At 38.5% G+C, this 22188-nt stretch overlaps 1 protein-coding gene across 3 annotated transcripts in view; it reads left to right on the forward strand.

The window, feature by feature from the left end:
• Positions 1-22188, forward strand: part of LOC124168477 (DNA-directed RNA polymerases I, II, and III subunit RPABC3) — a 595544-nt gene that overhangs the window by 467820 nt on the left and 105536 nt on the right. For all 3 annotated transcript variants that reach the window (XM_046546753.1, XM_046546754.1, XM_046546755.1), the window contains one exon: positions 4611-4788. In XM_046546753.1, the coding sequence (XP_046402709.1) occupies positions 4611-4788 (178 nt within the window). The remainder of the gene's footprint in view (positions 1-4610; positions 4789-22188) is intronic.

Raw genomic sequence — 22188 nt, forward strand, 5'->3', positions numbered from 1 at the left:
TTTTAAAATTTTCAATAGATGGCAATAGATTTAAATTTAATTTTTGACCAGAAATTTATTCAACAGTTCTGGGTTAATCAATTACACGATTCACTACTAAAAAGTACAAAGTTAAAATTAAAAAACAAGCCAAAAAACAAGCTTATTTCAAAAACAGTACAAAATGCATTAAAAAGTAAAAAAAAGCCTTTCCATCACTCGGGAATAAAGCGTGGATGCTGATTAGGTTTAGATATTAATATTGAGTGTCAACCTTTACTCCCCTGAAAGGTTAATAAGCCTGTTACAATATCAGGTTAAAAAGCATAGTATGTAGTAGTCTTGGTGTATACTTTCTGTTTTTTAAGTTGTGGGGATAATTAAGTTTTTACCTATTTAAAGTTGTGTTTCACTTTGTTTTGACCGAAAGATTGTGCACAGTGTTATTGGAGTATCTTAATGATGAATCATGTATGCGCGGATATCATAAATTTTCTCCGCGGAATATCCTTAGCCAAAAATGCTAAATATTTTGTTTTTTAAATACCTAAATGTGCAGTACGAACGTCCGGGGAATAAGGATCTATAGGTATCAAACTTTTCCCTTGTATTGTAGCGTAGCATTAGAATGTAAGTTCTTTTTATTTTGCATGGATATCATGGATTTATTCCAATGTGTTTTATAAAGTGGGTATATGAATATTTAATAAGTGATTCTTATATTGTTCCACAAAAGGAAATTTGCTGTCTATTCAGTAGTATGTGATGAAATAGTTCTATTACGTCGACAGTATTAACATAATTTTATTTGGTCTATTTATATTTGTATGAAACGCAGAAATTAATCCCAATGTTGTTAATAAAGTTTTTAAAAGTTGAATTAGTGATTTGTAAGCTGTTTCAAAATAGGAAAATTTCTTTCGATTCACCATTACGTGATTGAACAGTTCCGTCATATTGGCAGTAGTAACTTGAAGTTTTCTGTGCGAATCTTATTTTATTGGTATTATCATTATCATTTGTCTTTTCATTAGTTAATATGATCAAAAAGCTTCCTACCCGAGGTGAATGGTATGTAATTCCTTCGGAACGCCTATGCCCGGCATTGCATTTAACCAGTGAGAAATTAATGGCCACATGTGCTTCTGCCATTTCCTTCGTCTTACTATTATATATCTGTTCTTGTTACTACCCATATTCATGTTCCTGCCCACGGCTAAGATGTGATTGGTAAACTGGTTCCCCGTGGCTTTTTTCCGGGTGTTTAGTGTCCTTGATAAGAGAGTTCCCGTTTGGTGTCGTAATCGCCCTTGAAAACTGGAATTGATTATCGTGTTCGCAAAAAAAAGAGCTCTTTTTGTATGTATGTACGAAAGAGTTGATAAAAATAACTCTTCCTTAATACAACGGGTGAGGCTTAAATAACTACTATTTAAAGCGTAAGTATAAGAAGGAATACAGTTAAACTCCAACCGTTGGATCCCTTGTCCTAATATTAAATATCCCCCCATCCACGCATTCACGTATACTTCCTATTTTCTGTCATTTATTTTCTCTGAAGAAGTAAAATCCGCGTTGTATATATGTAGTTCGTGGTTATAAGTCATTTGTATCTTGTTAAATTAGCGATCAATTGCTGTAATGCACTTATAGAAATCGTGGATATTTTACTCATGCACTACAATTACTTGATTCAGAACTGTTTCTCATGAGCATCTCCATTTTTCTACGCTTCCTCATGTGTTTGAAACGTTTGTGTAATTTTAGTATGACGACAGTTATAACTACCGAGTGTTGTTTACTAGCTTTTGTGAATGAATCCCTTGTCATTATCTTAGAGGTTAGATATTTATTATCCTTTGTCTCTTACTTTTGCGTCACCGATTTTATCGTATTCAGTACTGATAAATAATGTGCATGTCAAACATTTGAATTTTATGTTCGGAAGTGCATCTTTCCTTGTCACGACAATTATTTCACTGAAAACATAGTAAATGTCTTCATGAATCATGTCTATGTTATATTTCCTCTTTTACCCTTTCTCATAATACCGTCCTTCGGTTTGAATTCTGTTTCGTATGTGTTTACATTTCGTTCACTCAGTGAAAAGGCGCCGTGACCCAAGTTTGATGACCTTTATTCCCAGAGGTCAGCGTGCGTTTGGTGATTAATACAAGCATTACAGAGATAAATATGTACTTTTGCCTTTGAGACTCTACAGTGGTGATACAAAGCACTTCACTACTTGCGTAATTTCACTTAATCGGAGTGGCGTGGTGTAGGGTTGGATTAATTAGAACTACTACCATATATCTTATCACTTGGTAAAGCGAATTCATCTACGGCGAGGTCTTGTTATTACGAAAATTTCGTGAAAGTGACTTAATTTCGCTTCTCGCGCTTACTAATGTCATGATGTTTTTCTGCGAAGTATTAAATTGATGTTTTTTTGTGTAAACGATATCCCTGTATTCTTTTTCTTTATTTAGTAATTTTTATCCAAATTCGAGTGTTTATACATAATTTGTGCGTTGACTGGTAAAAGTTAAAGGAATAAAAACTTTGCTTTTTTCAAATGATGATTTATTTTTCCCGACAATGGTTTCGTTACATCTACATTATACCCTACGGGCCACCTCCAGAGTGTTTGGCAGGGGGTGATCAAACACCAACATGCAGCATGCAATTGGACTCTCAAATGTACACCACACGGTCCAAAAAAAGTCATGCATACTAACAAATTATGCTACCACGTGCTGTTATAAATAATAATAAAATTCAGAAACATGCATTAAGTTATACATACGTTAGTAGGCTACACTACAATTCATCTAAACTATTTTGAGTTCTAATGCTGCCGTTATACCTAATCTCTTATTGATCGTGGAAAAAAAGACATTATGAGTCTTTCAGTTCTACAATCTATCTCTCTTATTTTATTTACATTATCTGATCTTCCGCAGTATTTTGGCGTTCGTAAGTTATGGCTATATATATTACAGCGCAACTTTTCCAAGGTGACCTTACTGCGTAACATTTTCATACACAACTTGAAAATGTTACAATGCAACGAAACCGTGGTCGGAAAAAATGAATCACCATGTGTTGAAAACAAAAGTTTTTAATCCTTCGATTCTTACGATTAAGGATTTCCACCCTGTGACGCCCGCTATTATTACCTATCTCTATCGTCTCCGGTTGAACTTTGTGGAAATTCATTTTAATAATAAAATTATGAAAAAACTTGGTTTTATTCCACCATTTTTTAAAAATGGTATGACTAGTTTCTTCGCAGCGACCTCTACATCAGATACAAAAGGATGACACCAGATACATTTACATCTGATGATGACGCCGCTGCATCGAAATAGTCATACCAATAAAAAATTTTTGGAATAAAATACAATTTTCATTTAATCATTATTACATGTCTGCGTTAACTGTTGTTAGCAGGGATGGCAAGTGAAGCGACACGAAAATGTTTCGTTTTCAACCGGAGGGATACGAAAATACGAGTACTGGGTTTACATCTACATCTACATAATACCCTGCGAACCACCTTTGGGGTGTTTTGCAGGGAGTGATCAATCACCAGCACGCAGCATGCAATTGGACTCCCACATGCACATCACACGGTCCAGAAAACGTCACCTATACTAACAAATTATACTACCATATGCTGTTTAGTTTCGTTCCCGCACGAAATTAAAGTCACCGAAAGGTATAGCTTCGACCCGAGACGAAAGTTTACTCCCGGGAAAGAAACTAAATTAATCGAAACTCCGCTGCTCATAGTTAAGTTTCACACCAGAAGTTGAGTGGAGGAAGGTAAGAGGGAATAGTGTCGACCCATTGCGTTATTCATACGTGTAGATAGGTTAAAACATTGAGCTTAAAAATCGAATGGCCAGTTTGCGTTCACCGTTCTTCTGTTAGTGGTAAAAATATGAGTGCCCCATGCTTCTAATGGCAGTAGGTCGAACCTCTACTATTCAACCATTCTTCGTACTCGGTCTGTGGGTCGAAACTAAACCGTTCGAAGGTGAAGCACTCTCTGAACTCAATGCTCCGATCTTAATTAACGAAATGGTCGAAAGTTATTTTTTGGCCGTTATACTGTGTTTTGTTTTATATCATTCTTCTTATTGTTAGCTTTTATGGTACTTTACAAATATGCTATTTAGATTGAGATATTATGAGAAAGGGAAAAAAGTTAGTAATTCTATTTGAGGTGATAGTTGCCCTCGTCGGGGGGAGGAAAGGGACGGACGAACGGACCCGCCAGCTACCTATGTCGGTCTCATACAGTTTTTTTGTCGGTCCTCACCTCCCCTCCTTTGCTCGCGGATCAGGTACTTCGTGGGCCCGTGCGCCAACTTCGGTGTACAGACCATGGTCCTTAGGGCCATGGTACAGACTCTCCGGGTGCATGGTAGAGGCTCTCCGGGTTTAAATCAATTACGTTTCGTTTCTACATTTCGCTCCCGCGAACGAAACTATTGAAATTTTACTTGTTTTGACTTTCGCTTAGTTTCTATTGCCATTCCTGGTTGTAAGCATGAAAGGTGCGGAATAACGAAACTGATGAAGTATAAGCCATAACACTCACGTATATTTACCTTTTTCCTCAGGTGACAAGTTTCGACTTGTGCTCGCGACGACCCTTCGCGAAGATGGCTACCCTGACGGCGGAGAATGGAACCCCGTAGAATCTGAGGGTTCTCGAGCGGACAGCTTCGAATACGTCATGTACGGCAAGATCTACCGCATTGAAGGCGACGACTCGTCATCGGAATCATCGTCCAGACTGTAAGTACCATTTGGAATTATTTATAAGTTGAACGCTCGACATGGGAGTGTGTACAGATCTGTAAAGACGTCGCGATGTTAACGCTAGGATAATCATTGCTGTCGTATCGTCTTTGTGTTGCCGGGTAAACTTTATCTCAAGCTAGGAACACTGCCCCGGGAAGTTGCTGATATGGGCATGGCTAGAAAGTTAACGTTACACGATCTTACGTGTTGTTTCGTAAATACACATAAACATGCGATTATTAGTATGAAGTCAGCGTATATTACCGTTTTTAATTAATTTTCATATGAAATTAGAAATTAGGAACTATGTTAACGTATGAAGAATGAACTAATATACTCCATATTAACGCTGCTTTGTTATCTCTGATGCATGCTAATCCTCGTCACTGTTACCTCCTGATGTTGGCAACAAAGCCGTTTTTGCCAAGGATGCGGGTGGGTGGTTCGGTAATCATTAAAGGGGAGAACACTTAGCTTCTTTGCAAATATGAAATAGCATTAGTTTTGCTAGTATCTCTTCAATCCCCTAAAATCAATTTCGTGATTGATGAGCAATATTGATATTTCATGACTGATTCGATTTATAAGTTGTGATCAACAATGATTTTAACTTATTGTTAGAAACTCTCGCGTTTGACAGCTAAAGTTGTTCAAAACCTTCCCGCTTTAGTTGGGACTACATTTTTTTCAGTTTTTTGTTACCTTTGTTTTCTATATTTTAGGTTTTATTACGTAGCATGATAGGCACTTTTTATGTACGTTTTCGTTATTTCTAATGAAGATAATCCTTCAAAGTTTTATTTCTACCGTGTTAACGCGGATACCATAGAATTTAACCCCTTAACTTCCCAGTTCTTATATTTTTCATGAGGTTCTAGTTGCAATACTTAAATTTGAATTGAACGCACAAATAGGGCATGAATGGGCACGTTAGCTTTTCATGGGTTAAGCTTTAACGATTACGGTCTCCTATTTAGTTAATCGAAAGGACAGCGAAGCTGCATTGTTCTTTATCCCGGAGGTGTTATAAAATCACAAGTACTCAATTCATCTGTGCAGATCGGTTTTCTGCCTATGAGAGTGATTGTTGATCCACATCATCTGTGAGGGTAATCAAGCAAGTTAAGTATCGTAAATTTTAATGCCTTGTAAATAACATAAAAGTTGTTTAACTCTAAGAAAGCATTTCGACGCGAGCGTTGAAAATGAGGATGTATCATGCGATGCATAAATATTGATTCTACGCTATCTTTGCCAATCAGTTATTACTTCATTGGTGGATCATTGCCGCAAGTTGCTGCACACGGTCCATCGGTAGGTGTTCAGTGAAATCGCTCAGTTTTGCCTGCGTCTAATTCTCGTATCTTTTGCCGAGAAAGCCATTCGTCACTTTTTCCTCTTTCATTTCCGTGCTCTCAGCACGATGTATAACCTACGTGACGCGTGGAGTATGATTGATTACCAGCTCCGTTCCACTTTCAGCTTACCATAGATGAGCCACCGATTAATAACGTTTGCTCATGTGATGGCCGAGTGGAGATAATGAACTACGCCGTAGGAAAGAGCTTGTATTAACTAATAGATGCTAAGACACGTGTAACTTATCTTTATTTTTTTCTCCCTAATTGGTTTCTGAAAGTAATACCTCCTCTTGCTTTGTACCTCTTCGTCTGTCTTCGAATATATTGTAATATGTTTGACATGAGCATAAATTCCCCTAGACTGGGAATAGAACCAATGACCTATTGCTTTCCAGAGCACAGATCACTACGCTATCCAGATAATTTTTTTACCATGGCAGTTTTTATTTTATTTTTACGCACTGGCCGTACTTCGATTCCCTGGCCAGGGGAATTTTTTCTCATGGCAATTATTATTAAATTCACCGCCTTTCAAGCAGCGGAGTTGAAATAAACCACATTATTTACCTACTTAATTCCTCCGCGCGTCGAACGGTGCAGTCAATCGTTAGCGGCGGGTCTATTCCGCGTCTCTGCGGTCATTTCTTTGACGAGGGAAAAGTCGGATTCTCCTCTCTCCGAATTCCGTTACCATCCTCCCTTCGTACAATGGGGTGTAATTTATTCGACATGGCCGCTGAGATCCATCGGATATTTACCGTTCTTCCCATTTACTCGTAGGATTTCAGAATGACCGTCCTGGGATGAGATATGAGAAACCCTCCCCTCTTCTTTTATTACCGTTCCACTTTGTTTGCGTCTGACCTTATTACTTGATCTTATTGTTTGTCATATGAGGTTCGTTTATAGTTTTTTTTATTCAGTAGTCTCTTAGGACCGTATTGGATAGTCCAATACTGCTGTTTCGAATGATTTATTATATCTTGAATCGTATGATGAACGAGTGGAAAGAGTAGATGTAGAGTTGAATTTATAAGAAATCTTAAAAATGCGATCCCTGTGAACTATCCTCCAAAGGAAACACTGCCAAAAAATCCTTTTTGTTGGCAGTTTTTCCTATACCATCATACGTTAGGGTTTTTTTTCATGTTGTTTATTCAATTGGAAATTTTATTTCGAATTGAAAATTTATCATTTAATATTTTATTTATAATAAGAATCATTTTTTATAATATATGTTTAAGAAGTCGTACTTGTTGATTTAATTTTTCATTTTCCCCTAATAATTCCGTTTTTAGGGTGTCAATGTTAGTCTCAGATTATGGTCATTGCGAAGCCACCTTAAGAATTCTCCTTAGGGGTGAAGTCATTCTTATATGTAACGTCTGACTACTCTTTCGTCATGACACGTTTAGCATATTGGTGGAATTTCGTTTGAAGACTTCCAACTTGTGTATTTTGTGTTGCCATAGTTTTGTTTAAATTGAAGGGGAGGATTATAATTGAAAGAGATATAGGGTAACTCTTATGAAAAATAATTCCGTTGTGCGAATTAAAAGAATTGATTATTCATGCAAGACGGTAACACGTCATTCATTTCTACATTTCGGTATTTTTGTTTAAATTTAATAAGAATTGTTGAAAGACGTGTTGTAATTGTTGTGTAAAATAATTTGATTGCATTAAATGAAAGAAATATTTTTTGTTGTGAGACGGTTACACGTTAGACATTTATATATTTAGGCATTTGTTTCTATTTACTTTGAGGTCATTCTGTGTTATTGAGTTCAGCTGCAATGATCTTCCCGCTGTGATTGTTGCGATGCGAGGAATCGGCTCGGTCTTGGAGCGGCGATTGGCCAATTATTGCAAGGGGGCGTTGTCTCCTCAAGTTCACGGTCACTCCGCGTGCCTCGAAAGTGGGCCGTGGCGTCACGCCGTGTCACGCCCGGATTGCATTCTCCGATGGCCGCGTGCCAACGCGTGCCTTCCCGTGTGAATAACACCGTTTTAAGGAACTGGGGAATCGTAGGTATGCATTTTGACGGATACTTAAATGCAAAGCACTGCAGGAACAAGTGACTTCGTACGCAGTCACGCGCACGGGTGCAAAGTTAAATACACCAAAGGATGAAGTTCGCCTTGAAAAAATATTTGACTTAGCCGGGATTCGAACCCGGATCTCCCGATTGCCGGTGAGTCGTGTTACCAGTTACACCACCAAGAAATAGTCTAGGCTAAGGAATAGTCTAGGCTAATAGGCTAAGTCAAATATTTTATTATACTTAAATGCGCTTCGTGAAATTGCTTCATATTGAATCGAAAAACCTAGTTGATTTCTCTTAGATTATTTTAATCTCGACCAGATGATCATCTTATGGGATATGATTCTGTATTTTCTGCTGAAGCTGTTCCAACTGTCTTCATGTTGTATGATGATTATTATTTGAAATGGTTTGTTCTTTCTTCATCTTGTTTAATGCGATGTCTAGTGATTTCAACGGAGCAAGCTGTTCGATGTTTTTGAGTATTTAACCTGATGACGAGAAACCACGATATTACCAATGCATTTATCTAATTATTTTTTTCTTACAAACCAGAGGAATTGTGTGTTTTCTTTTTTGGTACTCTTGGGAGACTGTTTTTTGTGTTATAGTTTCTTTGTTTCGTTAATAAGCTGCAAACACTGCATTCAACTTCAACGCATAATCCCAGACCTAGAATTCATTTCACACGTCATCAACAAGTCTCAAACAGTCTATTATAAAAATTCATAATTATGTTAGCATAGTAATAAGTAAGTTTAAAATTATTATATAGAAATTATCGCTATTACTTAAAGCTCATTTAAGTGTGGAATATAATTCCTGAAATCCTAACCCCTGACTATAATATGGAAAATTTACCATTTTGTAGGATAGCAGTTAATAACTTATGCGGTAGTACGTTAGATTGGCCCAAGAATTGGCAATTTTCGATCGATTATGGCGGAAATTATCGTACGCGATTTGAAGGATTGGATATCCTGCGATCGAGCTGAATTTTCCTGTGGTTTGTTGACTCATTAAGCTACACAAAAATGCACCCGAACTTGTAACTTTCATTAAAATATTTCGGGCCACCCTTATGCTGAATGAGCTCTGTGGCAATAACGACATGTCTCCTTCAGCGGGGAATATTCATTTTAAGGTGACATCATAGAGGAGGCCCAATTCCATCCCATAGAAGGGTTATATATGTTGCCACTTCAATCGCATTTTAATCAGTTTTCAAAAATGTCCGCGACGCGGTGATGATGGCAATGCGGTCTATTTTTTCCTATGTTTAGCAACTTAATCTTCGCAAATGCGAGGAATAGAATAGAAGAGTTATGAATTTCATAAATCACATCATCAGGAATCACACCATCATGAACTTCGGTTTGACAAACCCTAATTTTACTTTATTTCCCCGTGAAACTTATTTTTTCGTCAGCGACGCGAGTGGCGACTTTTGTAAACCCATTTAAATGCGCGATGGTTGACAACATATTTAGAGGACGACTTGAGGATCCTCTTCTGTAATAATCGTAGTTCATTACATCACTGGAGGCCATCGTGTTTACTTCCCTGCCATCGCAAATCCGTCTGCGCTACTTCGCAATTCCTCCTCTCCCAGAATGCTTGTCGGTGTTTAGTACGTGGTTCGTTGATCTTCCCGAAAATTCCGCTCGTTACCGCTGACGAGCGGAGGCTTGGGAGAGTGTGCCATAAAAAAGCTCCGCGGAACGACCCTACGCTGGAAATCTCACCGAATAGCACAGGAAGAGGAGGTCGTAATAGTATGAGGAGAACTCGACGGTTTCGGTCTTGAAGGCGTCCATCTAGTTTCATTGCCGATGGCAACGAGTGAAGGAATAAAAGTGTCGTGAAGGAAACTCGGGTTTTGGTGCGGCAGGAAAAGTATTCGCCACTCAACTTTCGTCTTTTCCACGTGATCTCATCCCCTGTCCACTTATTATGGCTCAGAAGAAAGTGATTTGTTTCTCATAAGTTCTCCTGACAGAGCGCAGTCCTTGAGAGGTGGTTACGAGGCTCACATTTACAAATAACTGAAAAAAAGGAAGCATACCATTTATTTGCAGAAAAGTTTCTCGGGTTTTCCACCGGTTGATGATTTCAATGTCCTAGGAGACACTGAAGACATCAACCGGTGGAAAACCAGAGAAACTTTTCTGCAGCTGATACGCCGGAAAAACCTAAGATCATACATACCATTTATTTGTCAGCAGTTCAGGCAAATTCGTTTTATTAATTTCCTTTATTTCTACACAGTGGTATCTATTTCTTTCTTGCTTAATTTTTCTCCCTTGTTGTTCGAAATTTACAAAATTCTAGCAAAAAGTGTTCTAGCGGTTAAGGTTTACATGGAGCATTTTTCGAATCGCCCGGCTTTACCCCTCCTCAAATAGAACTTACCTCTTCAATTCACGGTAACATCTAGCATTCATTCAATCTACGATTCTAATTCTATTTCTCTCTCGCGGGCTTCCCTCCCTTCCACGATACTATTCAAATGGTTCCTCGAATGATGCTGTCTCATGGACATGCGCATTTCACCCTCATACATTAGCATTAATTTTAGGCCGAAATTTGAAAGAATATGCGTGATTTTTTTCTACTGGTTATCTTGGCTATTGTGGTTTTATTTTATTTAGTCACCCAGCCCTTAATCGCAGCTGGTGGTATTTTTACCACCGTTTTCCTTTAACTCATTCCATGACATCAGCTCTGAAATAATTGGCGTTGCTGGGATGGTCAGGGGATGAGTCACTTCCTGTGACACTGCAGTCGATATCGTATTTTCAAGACATTTATTGTGACAGGGTAAACGCATCAAGATAGAGAATGATTTCCAAGAATTAAGTCTGCCCTTGTTAACGCTATTCATATCGTATCAATGGTTAGGCCTTCCTTAAAATATGTTTTCCTATTTTTCATCTACATCTACAAATACCCTGCGAGACACCTCTAGGGTGTTTGGCAGGGGGAGCTCTGGACCTTTTTTCAGAAATTCTACAAATTGTTTATACGCAAAATCATTACCGTATTTATTTCGCATTTCGTTGATATTCATGTATATGTGTACTACTCTCTTGAAACCACTCTGTAAGTCTAAATAATACCATTTATACTTTTCACTCTGGACCTTTTTTCAGAAATTCTACAAATTGTTTATACGCAAAATCATTCCCGTATTTATTTCGAATTTCGTTGATATTCATGTATATGTGTACTACTCTCTTGAAACCACCTTGTAAGTCTAAATAATACCATTTATACTTTTGGCTGCATAGTTATTTATTTTTGGGCTCAGCTTTATTTCCCAATGTGTGAATGAGACGCCTATCTAGCATGATTAAGACGACATTGCCAATGGTTAATGGCGCAGGAATCAAGGAATTAGTAGGAATCAAAATTCATCATTTTCTACGGGTTTTATTTATTTTGCATTTTGCAGTGAATAATACATGGCAGTGTTTTTCAATCTCAAGGTGAAATAAAAAACAATATGAATATAGTATTATAGTATGAATACAGCACATTTTATTTGAAGATAACTTTCCGTGTATGAATTGAATTTTTATCTCTATTTCAATTTCTTCTATGGTTTTTCCAAGTTTGACTACATAATGAATTTTGTTCTTTCACTAATTTAAGTTGATGCTTGGGAAAAATATATTTCATCTTCCTATTCTATGAAGTACTTCCATTATCTTCCACACGTGATCTCTTCCTCTATAGTACGACATTCATCATCATCACTGGTCGACAATCCTAAGATTGGTTTGACGCAGCTCTCCACTCTATTCTCCTATCAGCTAATCTTTTCACGCCTACGTATTTCTTCTATTTCACATCTCTCTTTACTTGTTCCATATATTTTGTTCGAGGTCTACCTTTTCCATTCTTGCCTTCTACTTGTCCTTCGACGATTGTCTTCATCAGGCCATCATGTCTCAGGATGTGGCCTACAAGGTTGTTCCGTCTTCTTATTAAGGTTTTCATGAGGCTTCTCTTCTCTCCTACTCTTCTTAGGACTTCCTCGTTACTAACTCGGTCGATCCATTTGATTTTCATCATTCTTCTGTAGCACCACATTTCGAAGGCCTCTATCCTTGCTTTCTCCGCTGCGGTCATTGCCCATGCCTCACTCCCGTATAGGATCATACTCCAGATTTAGGTTCTTATAAATCGTTTCTTTACTTCCATATTTAAGTTTCCCGCTGTAAGCAGGTCTCTCTTTTTGGTGGAATGCTCTCTTCGCCTGGGCTATCAGCAGAGTACGACATTACGCAAATGATATTTTTTTCTCATCGTCTTAGTAAAACTCGTCTTTAAATTTTATATGTCTAAGAATCTATTCATTGCTTTGCCCTCAAGGAGTCTGTTAAATGTTCTTATTTTTTTCGTAAGAAGTTTAACGTCCTCCACTTCCTTTCATAGTGTCAAACATTTTTTTAATTCTCGTCGACTTCCTCGAGGTCCGTTGTCTTCGGAGGTCGTCTCGTGGTCGGTGTCGAAAATAGGTCCTTTAGGAGTCGGCTGGGCGGAATTCGCGGATGAGTCGGAATGCCTAATGTTGGGAGGAGAAGGTGGCATAGACAGTGACTCAGAGGGGGCCCGGCGAATTTCCCATTAGGATGCAGCGCTGTCGCTGTGACTCACGGTCAGGCGTCCAGGAAGGAAAAACTAATCCATACCAATGCTTACGAAAGAATAAATCCTGTTATCGTGTCCTAAAAATGTGAGTCTGCAAAAGTGTTGTCATTGACATCAAAGAAATTCATTATGTCTCTCTGGTGTCTCTTTCTTCTAAGGAATGATTGTAACCGGTTACTTTAAATACATCTACATAATACCCCGCGAGACTCCTCTGGGGTGTTTGTCAGGTGATGACCAATCACCAACATGCAGCATGCAAGAGGACCGCTACATGCACACCACACGTTGATAGAAATATTACGCAAAATATGCATGCATATTCATAAGACAAAACTTGCAAATGGTTAGTAATTCCTACAGCTGGTGCAAGGTTAGAACTTATGGAAAAAAGCACGTGCAATGAGTCATCCTAGCGAGTTACGCTTTTATTCCTATTAATTTAGACAAGGCTGCTATCCTTAATAGTATGAGGGAAGAATGACAATTATCGACTGGTTTGTAGCTATCTAGAGATGAAGTCAAAATATTTTTAATGTGGCTTCACCTGAGTTTGAGATCGGGTGTGTAAATTATTCGTAATGTTCAATCGTGAGGCCGTGAAATCGTGAAACTATCTTAATTATATGTGTAATAAATCGTTACATACGGCAATTAATTCATGATTTATCGTAATAATGCGGACCATTTGGGTAGTTTTCTTTATTTTTCAAAGATAATTGTATCATGGTATTTCCAGAACCTTGTAAAGTTTTACTATATCGTTTTTTACCCACTTGAACTAAGGGCAAGCAACCTGAAATAACGTGGAGCACCGAGTTACATCTACATATCTACATCTATGTAATACCCTGCGAGAAACTCTAGGGTGTTTGGCAGGGGGTGATCAATCACCAGCATGCAATTGGGCTCCCACATGCACCACACTTAGTCCAAAAACGTCACGCATACTAACAAATTATGCTACTATATGCTGTTAGAAATAATGATAAAATTAAGATACATGCATTAAGTTTTACATAGGTTAGTAAGCTACACTACAAGTCATCTAAACTATTTTGAGTTTTAACGCTGACGTTATAACCTCTCATTGATCGTGGAAAAAAGACATTTTGAAGCTGTCTGTTCTGCAGTCTTATCTCTCTTATTTTATACATATGATCTGATCTTCCGTAGTATTTTGGCGTCCGTAAGATATGGCTAACTTCGTTAGAAAAGTACTGCTCCTGAATTCATCTAAAAGTTACATGATGGACTCGAGGGCATGTCGCTTTCCTCGATCAAAACTTCACCAGTTTTTGCGCATCCGTTCTTCTCTCTTGAGTCTGTGCTTTTATGGCCGCTGCCCCCCGTTTTAATTTGCCTTTCATGCATCCCCAGACTTGGGGTTTTCCTGGTTGACTTGTTTTTTCCTCGTCCATCTTCCCTACCCGGAACAGTAAAGTCGAGACCAAGATTCCTTCTTATATTCACTCATTCGAGTTTTTTTGTTTCTTTTTTAGCTCGTAATCCATTTACTCCTTTTTTTACCGCCTATTTTTCCGTGAAGTCGCGCGACCGAAAATTTACGACGCGCGCGCCGCTTTGTGGCAGGCGGAAGAGTTCTTGGAAGTGGGTGAGGCCCCATCTGCCGGCATGCCTTCTTCGACCGCGTGCGTCTGTATACCACAAATCTTGGGGTAGATTAGATACAGCCGCTGGATGTGTTGTAAAACCTCTCATCTATTTGGTTGGAAGCTTTTTTCCTCATTTATTAATTTGAATCGTTATGAAATATTGTTAATGAAAGGCCAATCAAGAATACGATAGAGATTTCAGCGCTCTACGGTGCGACATTTTTGATCATGCAAACAGCAGATGCTTTTTGCTAGGGTTTAAAATTAGGTCCAAGCATCAAAACCTTTTCATGAAAAATTCCAGCACGACCACTGTCGTCCACCAATGGGGCCCTCCGTTGCTTATACAAATGTGGCGTCATTGGTTCGAGACGGTGTTGAGACCAACTGCCATTATAGCAGATATTATAGAGGATCAGTGTTCGTACATGATTGAAGTTAAATTGAAGTTAAGTTAAAACGTGGACATTAGAGTCAATAGGGTGAGGAAAGATAGGAGTAAGTCGAGATGGGGGTGTGACAAAATTGATAAATTGAAGGGGACGAAGAGATACAGTTAGCAGAAATGTTTCCTTTTGAATCCTGTTAAGTTAATTTTTTCTTTTAGTTTCAATGTTATATGTATAAATTCAGAAGCGTGTCAGTTGAACGGTATGTCTCCGAAACTGTGTCGAACACATGTTTAGAACTTTATATTGCAAGTGAAACAGTTGAACCATAGAGTATTCCCTTGCGTCTTATTTTTTTTACTTTTTTGTGAGATTATTATCTTATTTGAATGCCGTGAGGTGCCACATGAATGCTATCGTTACTCCTGCTCTGCAATAACAGAAGATAATTATTTTGAAGGAGGCATGAAATTTCTTATTGTTTTGCTTGGGTCCCCGACTTCCATCTTGTACCGATGTCGCTGAACTCTATATTGACGTATGCTAATGAGGACGTCCATTAATCTTTTTTCCCTGAGAATCTATGGGTTGAATCATAATTTTTCGTGGCTCACGCAGCCTTCAGAGGTGTGGAACCGTCTGAAGAGAGGTTTGTTACACGGTAGCGCTAAGGGATCGCGTGATCAGCTCCAGTTTCGATTGCGGTGAAATTATTTAACTCGTCAGGCTCTTATTGCCGCATCGATTCTTCAGAGCGGAGGCTCATAAAATATATACCTTTTCATGCCACGCGTTCCTTCGACTTGGGAAAGGGGCCGATGTTATCAAAGTATCCGTTAAAGAGAAGGAAAAGGGGTAGTGTCGAAAAAATTCAACGGCTTGCCGACTAACACAGCGGATATTTGTGTAATTTATTGAATTTTCTGAACGCTGAAATTGCCAGCTTCGCATCTCCGTCATTTTATCACGAACAATGGGACCATTAATTTATAGGGTGGGGTGTGAGACTTTGGTATTAATGCTTAATTGTACGGTTTAAAATGTATTCCAGCATTTTAATCATCCAGCAACGTTTTTACGCATTGCCTTTTTTCTTTTGTGTCTTCAGCGATTACGATATTAATTACCCTCCATAGAAGCGGATCTCATACTCGCCGATTGCAAGTTCAAGTGGAAATGTTCATTAAATGCATAAATGATATAATTTATTTGATTTTGCGTACACATTTCGCATGACGTACCTTATGCATGTTGTGTGAAATTCATTGCTAGAGATAAGAATTTTAGGTAACAAAATTAGGGAATGTAGAATAAAATAAATTAATGAAAGGAAATAATTAATTCATGTACTGTTATTAGCGTGAAATCCTATGCTACGTTGTTTCTTTTGATTTACAATGCGCCTTCTGCAATTAGCCAGTGAAAAAATCAGGAAACTAATAAGGGAAATTGGAATTGTTGATAGTAGACTTAAAGGTAATAACGTTGTTTTTCTGCAAAATGATAAAAGAATTAAATTGCTTCTTTTAAAACACAAGTGAACTTTGAACATGTGAATGAAAATTATTGGACCAATTTATACGGAATAAGGCTTATTTCGAATCGGAGAGAATTCCAGTTTTGGAAGGGAGAAAGTGTCATTGTAAACCTCCCGTAACCGGTAGAATAATTTCTGCCCTATATCATTTTTGAGTGGATTCCGATCGTCTGGTCTTACCCAGTTATTTCAAGCCTTTTTTGAGTCGGGACGGGCGACGTTCATTATTCAATAGTTCTGGACGACGGTGCTGCTCTCTTAAATATTTCCCGGCATTAACTTCCTCCGAACGCCGTCCGTGCTTGTAGTTCTTCACCGCGTTGATCGAGGTCACTCGTAGCACTTCTCGTGCCGCCTTCCTTGGAGGAGAGTGGGCAAGGCATCCAGTGAGAAAGAAATGGGGAAATACATAATTCACGGCCCATCTCGTCGAGGACTTCCTCGCTCGGTGACCTACCGCACGGATTCCCGCCATTATTGTTTTTATTCCATCCTCCGTCGGGGTGGTTGGATGTGGCGTATCAAGCCGTCATGGTTAACGCCACGAACATAGAAAGGAATGGAAAATATCGGGCCGTTTGAAAGATTTAAAACGTGCATCAAACCTTAGAAGACTGCATAGAGGAGGTTCAATTCCATCCCGTAGAAGACTGAATTCTGTTGCCACTTAGGTCGCATTTTTAAGTATTCAAAAATGTCCGCAAAATTGATGCGATCAACTTTTTTTCCTATATTTTGCACTATAACGTTTGGAATTGCGAGAATAGCATTGAAAAGTTATGAATTTAATAGATCAATTGTCTGGCACACAAATTTCGGTTAACACCCCTAATTATACCTTCCCTGTGAATTTCGGATCACTCTGTCCGTCAGCGACGCAAGTGGCGACTTTTGTAAACGAATTTAAATGCGCGGTGGGAGACAACACATTTTGTGTATAGTCACTCGAACCCACTCAGAGGATTGCTATCAATGAAAACAACCTATTCCATGATTTTCATTTAGTGGAATTGGGTAGGAATAGCACAGAAACCAGAGTCTATTGCGTCCACGAGAATCATTTGAGTTTCTTGTCGTTAGATCTTCCTCGTTAGTCTCCTTGAATTTTTCCCTCAGTCACGCTTCCCTCATATACTATGCAGCCTCTTATTGTGGTGTTCTTTATACGGAGGCGCTGCCTTCGCAAAAAACGAATCCACCAAGCCAAGTATTTCCAAGAATATACTCGGTACTAGAACGGATGTTCAATATTTACTCTCCTCAATCCTTGGCACTAAAATTTTGATCGTCAGTGACTGATTTGCGCCGTACGTATAATCGACGGTGGCCCCGGCGCTCGCCGCTAAAATTGCCGTCGAATAGGGTGGTTTCCTATTATTTTTTTATTGCCTTAATCGAAAGATTATTACTCCTGGAGTACGTATTTCGCGCTTTTAGATTTTTAAATGACAACATGTATTTTTCGCGATTAAATGAAAAGTGAAAATTTTCAAGCGCGCGAAAACGCGACGCTTAAGTATGAATGTCGGGAAATATCTCCGTACGTCGTATTTCTGGTTCCCCCTCCCGCCCGGTGAGGTGACCTTGAGGCGAGGCTTAGCTCTGATACGTCGCAGGATGCTAGCGGATAGCTGAGTACCTTGCTGAACGGTAGCGCTTGGCTTAAAAAAGGTTTATTAATACCTTATCAAACGAAGAAAACTTTCCGACATTAGCCAGTTTTAATAGGTGATTATTAAGACATGTTTCCCTGAGCTCTGTGCCTCATGCTTGCATTGGTAACCGCAGACGATGCATAACTCCTATCCTCTCGTGTAGAAACTAGGTCCCTGTGACGTCATGCGGAGTGGAATCGCATGGGCGCCAATCTGGCCTTTTTCAAATGAGGATAAAATTTGACCCTTGCCATTCGTCTAAACCGGTATTTCAAAAACCAAATAATTTGTGTATTATGAATACACTAATGGTGGGTAACGAATCGCAATCAATGCCTTTCGTTTTCTTTGATGAAGGAAACTACCCTATTGTTATAGTCGGCACCCGTATCTAGTTGAAAATTGATCCACAATAATGATGTTGTATTCTCCAGATTGATTGTTTACGTCAATAGTTGATGGGGAGAACAACTCACAGGACATGCCTAGTGACAGAGCTTGTAAACACGTGCCTTGAGCTTGAATCCCACTCCTATCTTCAGCGCCCGTATTATTCCATTCCTCAGTTGCGTCAAACCGTGAACTCATCCCAACTCCGCTGTTTGTAAACTTCCCCTCACCCCCTCCCCTTCGTTCCGCGTTCGTCCCCCACCTTCAACACGTTCCCCTCCCCTCCAAATCCTCTTTCGCCATTCCAGAGGCACACGAATTGAAAATTACGCACTTACGTCCGTTCCGCCTTTTCCCCACTCCCTCCAGCAGAGGTCGACAGTGCTGCTGTGCAGCGCCCATCCGCGGTGGCCAAATTCCCCTCGTTTCTCAAGCGAGCCTCTGGGGCGAGGATATTTTTGAGTTTTACTTGGCTGGCGTTATGGTTCGCTCCTGTTTAAGGTCGTCTTTTCTCTCCTCAAAATCATGGGAATAACTGCGTAAAAGGGTAAGCGATGCGGTGCCAAGACGTAACGCTTCCGCGCGTGATTATATCACAGTTTGATTCGGCTTGTAAGTTTGGTCCTCTCCCTGCGTCACAGTTTTAGAATATTTAGATTCATTGTAAACAGATGCAAAACTAATAAATAAGTTGAGCTCCTTATTAGCCCGAAACAAAATGTCCCATTCCAAGAGAATCCGAATGCGTGTTTATGTTGGAAAAGTTAAATGTCTCCGTATGCGAATTTTCGATTGAATTTGCCGCCATCTACGCGGAGGAAAACATACGTAAGCCACCCAATTATACCAAATTTAAATTGCATTCGGATTTCCTGTCTCAAATGTTATACTCAACTTTTTTGTTACTAGTGAACGTGTCTTCGGAGTTTATCTTCAGGAGAATTTCCAATGTCAGTATCATAGTGATTCTAAGCGAATAAGGGAACCAAACGTGTACTAAAAAATGAAATTGAAAACTGTGTGGAGCTCTTGTTTTGCTTTTTATAAACTGTGTTTAGAACTTGGTGGATGATTACTATAGAAGAGACAGAATTTCTCATAACGGTAGATCATTTTTATGCAAATGTTGGTTTCAATACTTTCTTCGTTTTATGACAAAAGTAATTAATTCATTTTGTAACCGGAAGATAGATTTTCTGTTTCACACTATAGTTAATTTGTCTGCCTCTTTTGAAACAAACTTCTTTGGCCTTATTGATGGTATTTATGCATGGAAACCCAATTTGTTGAGGTAATTTGTGTGAGAATTTTTGGAGGTTGTAATTTAATATCTGACGTAAAAGCACTAGGGTCTGTGAAAGGGTCAAGGGTCTGAAGGACCAGTCTGTACATTTTATCAATGCTTTATTTGTTCGTCTTGAGCCTGTTATATTTCCTCAATCATGTAATACCTGAGTTACCTCTTGCTTTTTTTAGTTAAAGACATTTTATTTTTGGCAAATGGAATTCATTTTTAATGAACTGAAATTAATGCTGCAAATGGAACAGTATATTTTGATATGTTGACGTTAAATCGACTTTTATATTTCTTTATTGTCAAATTATTTTGTCATGAGGTATATCTCCTATTTATTTCACAAAAAATTTGAGTCATCTCATTCCTTTCTGTGTCATTGTGTGTTGTATATCCGCAATCATTATTTCCCTCGTATCCTATAAGGTAATCAAGAGAAGTTAACCTCGCTAAACAATGTAACTCTTGATTCATAATTTTGACATTGCATTTTTTTTGTATTGCGCCTGTCAAAGAAAAAAATATTAATATTCCTAGTTCCGCTTTTAAAGTGGAATATTCTACTTCAATATTTCTATCCCCTGGAATCACAGATTATTGTCTCGTAATTAATTTTATGATGCATCATAGTTACTTATAATTCTACCGAGAGTTTCGCCCTACGTGGCGACTTGTCTATTTTTATTTTAATGTTTTGTACATGATGAATGGGTTACTATCCCGGATTAGGTATTTTTTCAATTTGTATCCAATACTCCTTTTAAAAAATTAATTTCTTGAAAAGTTTACAAGTTAGTCGCTCCATATCGAAATATGAATGAAATTTTAAATAAATGGGCAATATTTCGTCAATACTTCTTCCGGTTTGCTCGGTTCTGATCAAAAATCTCACTGCGAGCCGTAAACAAAGGAGAACATTCGAATTCGCGCAAGAGCAGTCAGCTCGTGAAAAATAGATGCAGCGCGTGGGCGGGAAGAGACTGGTGCTGCCACGGAGTGGAAGCGGCCACGGAATGGAAGCAGCAGCGACGAGCGGACGAAGAGGGAAGCGGCTAGTGGCGCCATCTGTGGGCGTAGTCGTCAAACTCCGAGCTCACCATCGTGGAACAGGGAGCCACACTGGGTTCACTTTGACTCATGAATAATTAGTGAACACAGCTGGTGGTATCTCAGTTGCACGACGGACTGGACCCACCGTGGCGCCAACTCGAGTCGCCTTCTGAAATCTCCACGAGGAAGAATAATCACCCATTCCGGCGGCAAGAGATGAAGATCTCCAGTTTGGCGTATTCTATTGTGCTTATATCCTATTTTGGGGCGTTTTAAATTTAACGAATCTCCTCTTTGGATGTTAATATAATACCTCGGATATCCGGAATATTTTTACCATGTCCGTGGGTAGCTATACTTTTTTATCTTCGTTTGTAATTATAGTCTTGTTAAAATCGTTCTAATGAAAAAAAATAAGGAAAATTCATAACAATAATTAAAAATTGTGATCCTTTTTCGTTGCTATTAGTTAGATTCCCCCGTTGTAAAGGCCGTAAATGCGTTATTTTATAGGAGGTGAAGGTGAATAAAAAAGTAGATACCCCAATGATTAAAATTGTATCGGTATAAATTTTGCACTGTATAAATCATATTGAAAGTTCAAAAGTATAATTGCTTTCTTCGTGTGTCTATGGAATCAACTTTGTGCAATGTACCATTGCTAAGGCAAGAGACTAAGAAATGGTGGTATTATGGTGTCTGATTCGTAATGGGGTCAATTTGAGTATGAATAGACAATTTCAGTGTAGGATTAAATCATTCTATTTTTAGGTACTCATCCTTTTTTGTGCTAGATACTTAGCCTACAAATAAAGTGCTGTTATATTTATCCTCTTTGATTAAATCTGGGACGTACTTCTTTCGTTACGCAATTAGAATAGAATACAAAAGTTGTGATCATGTTACCTTGTCGACAATGCGTTTGTTAATTGTAATATACACTCTTGCGATTAATATTTCTTGATTGGAGATTTTTATCATTGTGTCGTTGTACCATAGTTGTAACACTGATGAACTTATAATTGTATGGCTGGCTCCTTCTTTGTGTCCTCTTATTTATAAAATATCATATGAAAGATTAATAATGCCTCAGGCATCAAAATTGAGAATTAAATTATAAAAAAAACTTTTCAGGTGCTAAGTTACGTTTTATGAAGAACAGTTTATAGCAGTATAAAAAAATTCTTTCATTTGAATTACTTACTACAAAGTGGGTCATTTCACGAATGTGCCTTAGAATGATATCTTGACCATTGTAAGTTATTTACCTTATGTTTATATCAGGTTTGATTGAATTCACTAAATTTTTATGATATTTATTGTTTTATTTTGGATCATTGTCCTGGTTTAGTCGGTATGAATACCATATTCATTTCTTACTCATGCCCACATTGTTGATCC

Source organism: Ischnura elegans, chromosome 11 (assembly GCF_921293095.1).
Source record: "Ischnura elegans chromosome 11, ioIscEleg1.1, whole genome shotgun sequence".
NCBI classification, from domain to species: domain Eukaryota; kingdom Metazoa; phylum Arthropoda; class Insecta; order Odonata; family Coenagrionidae; genus Ischnura; species Ischnura elegans.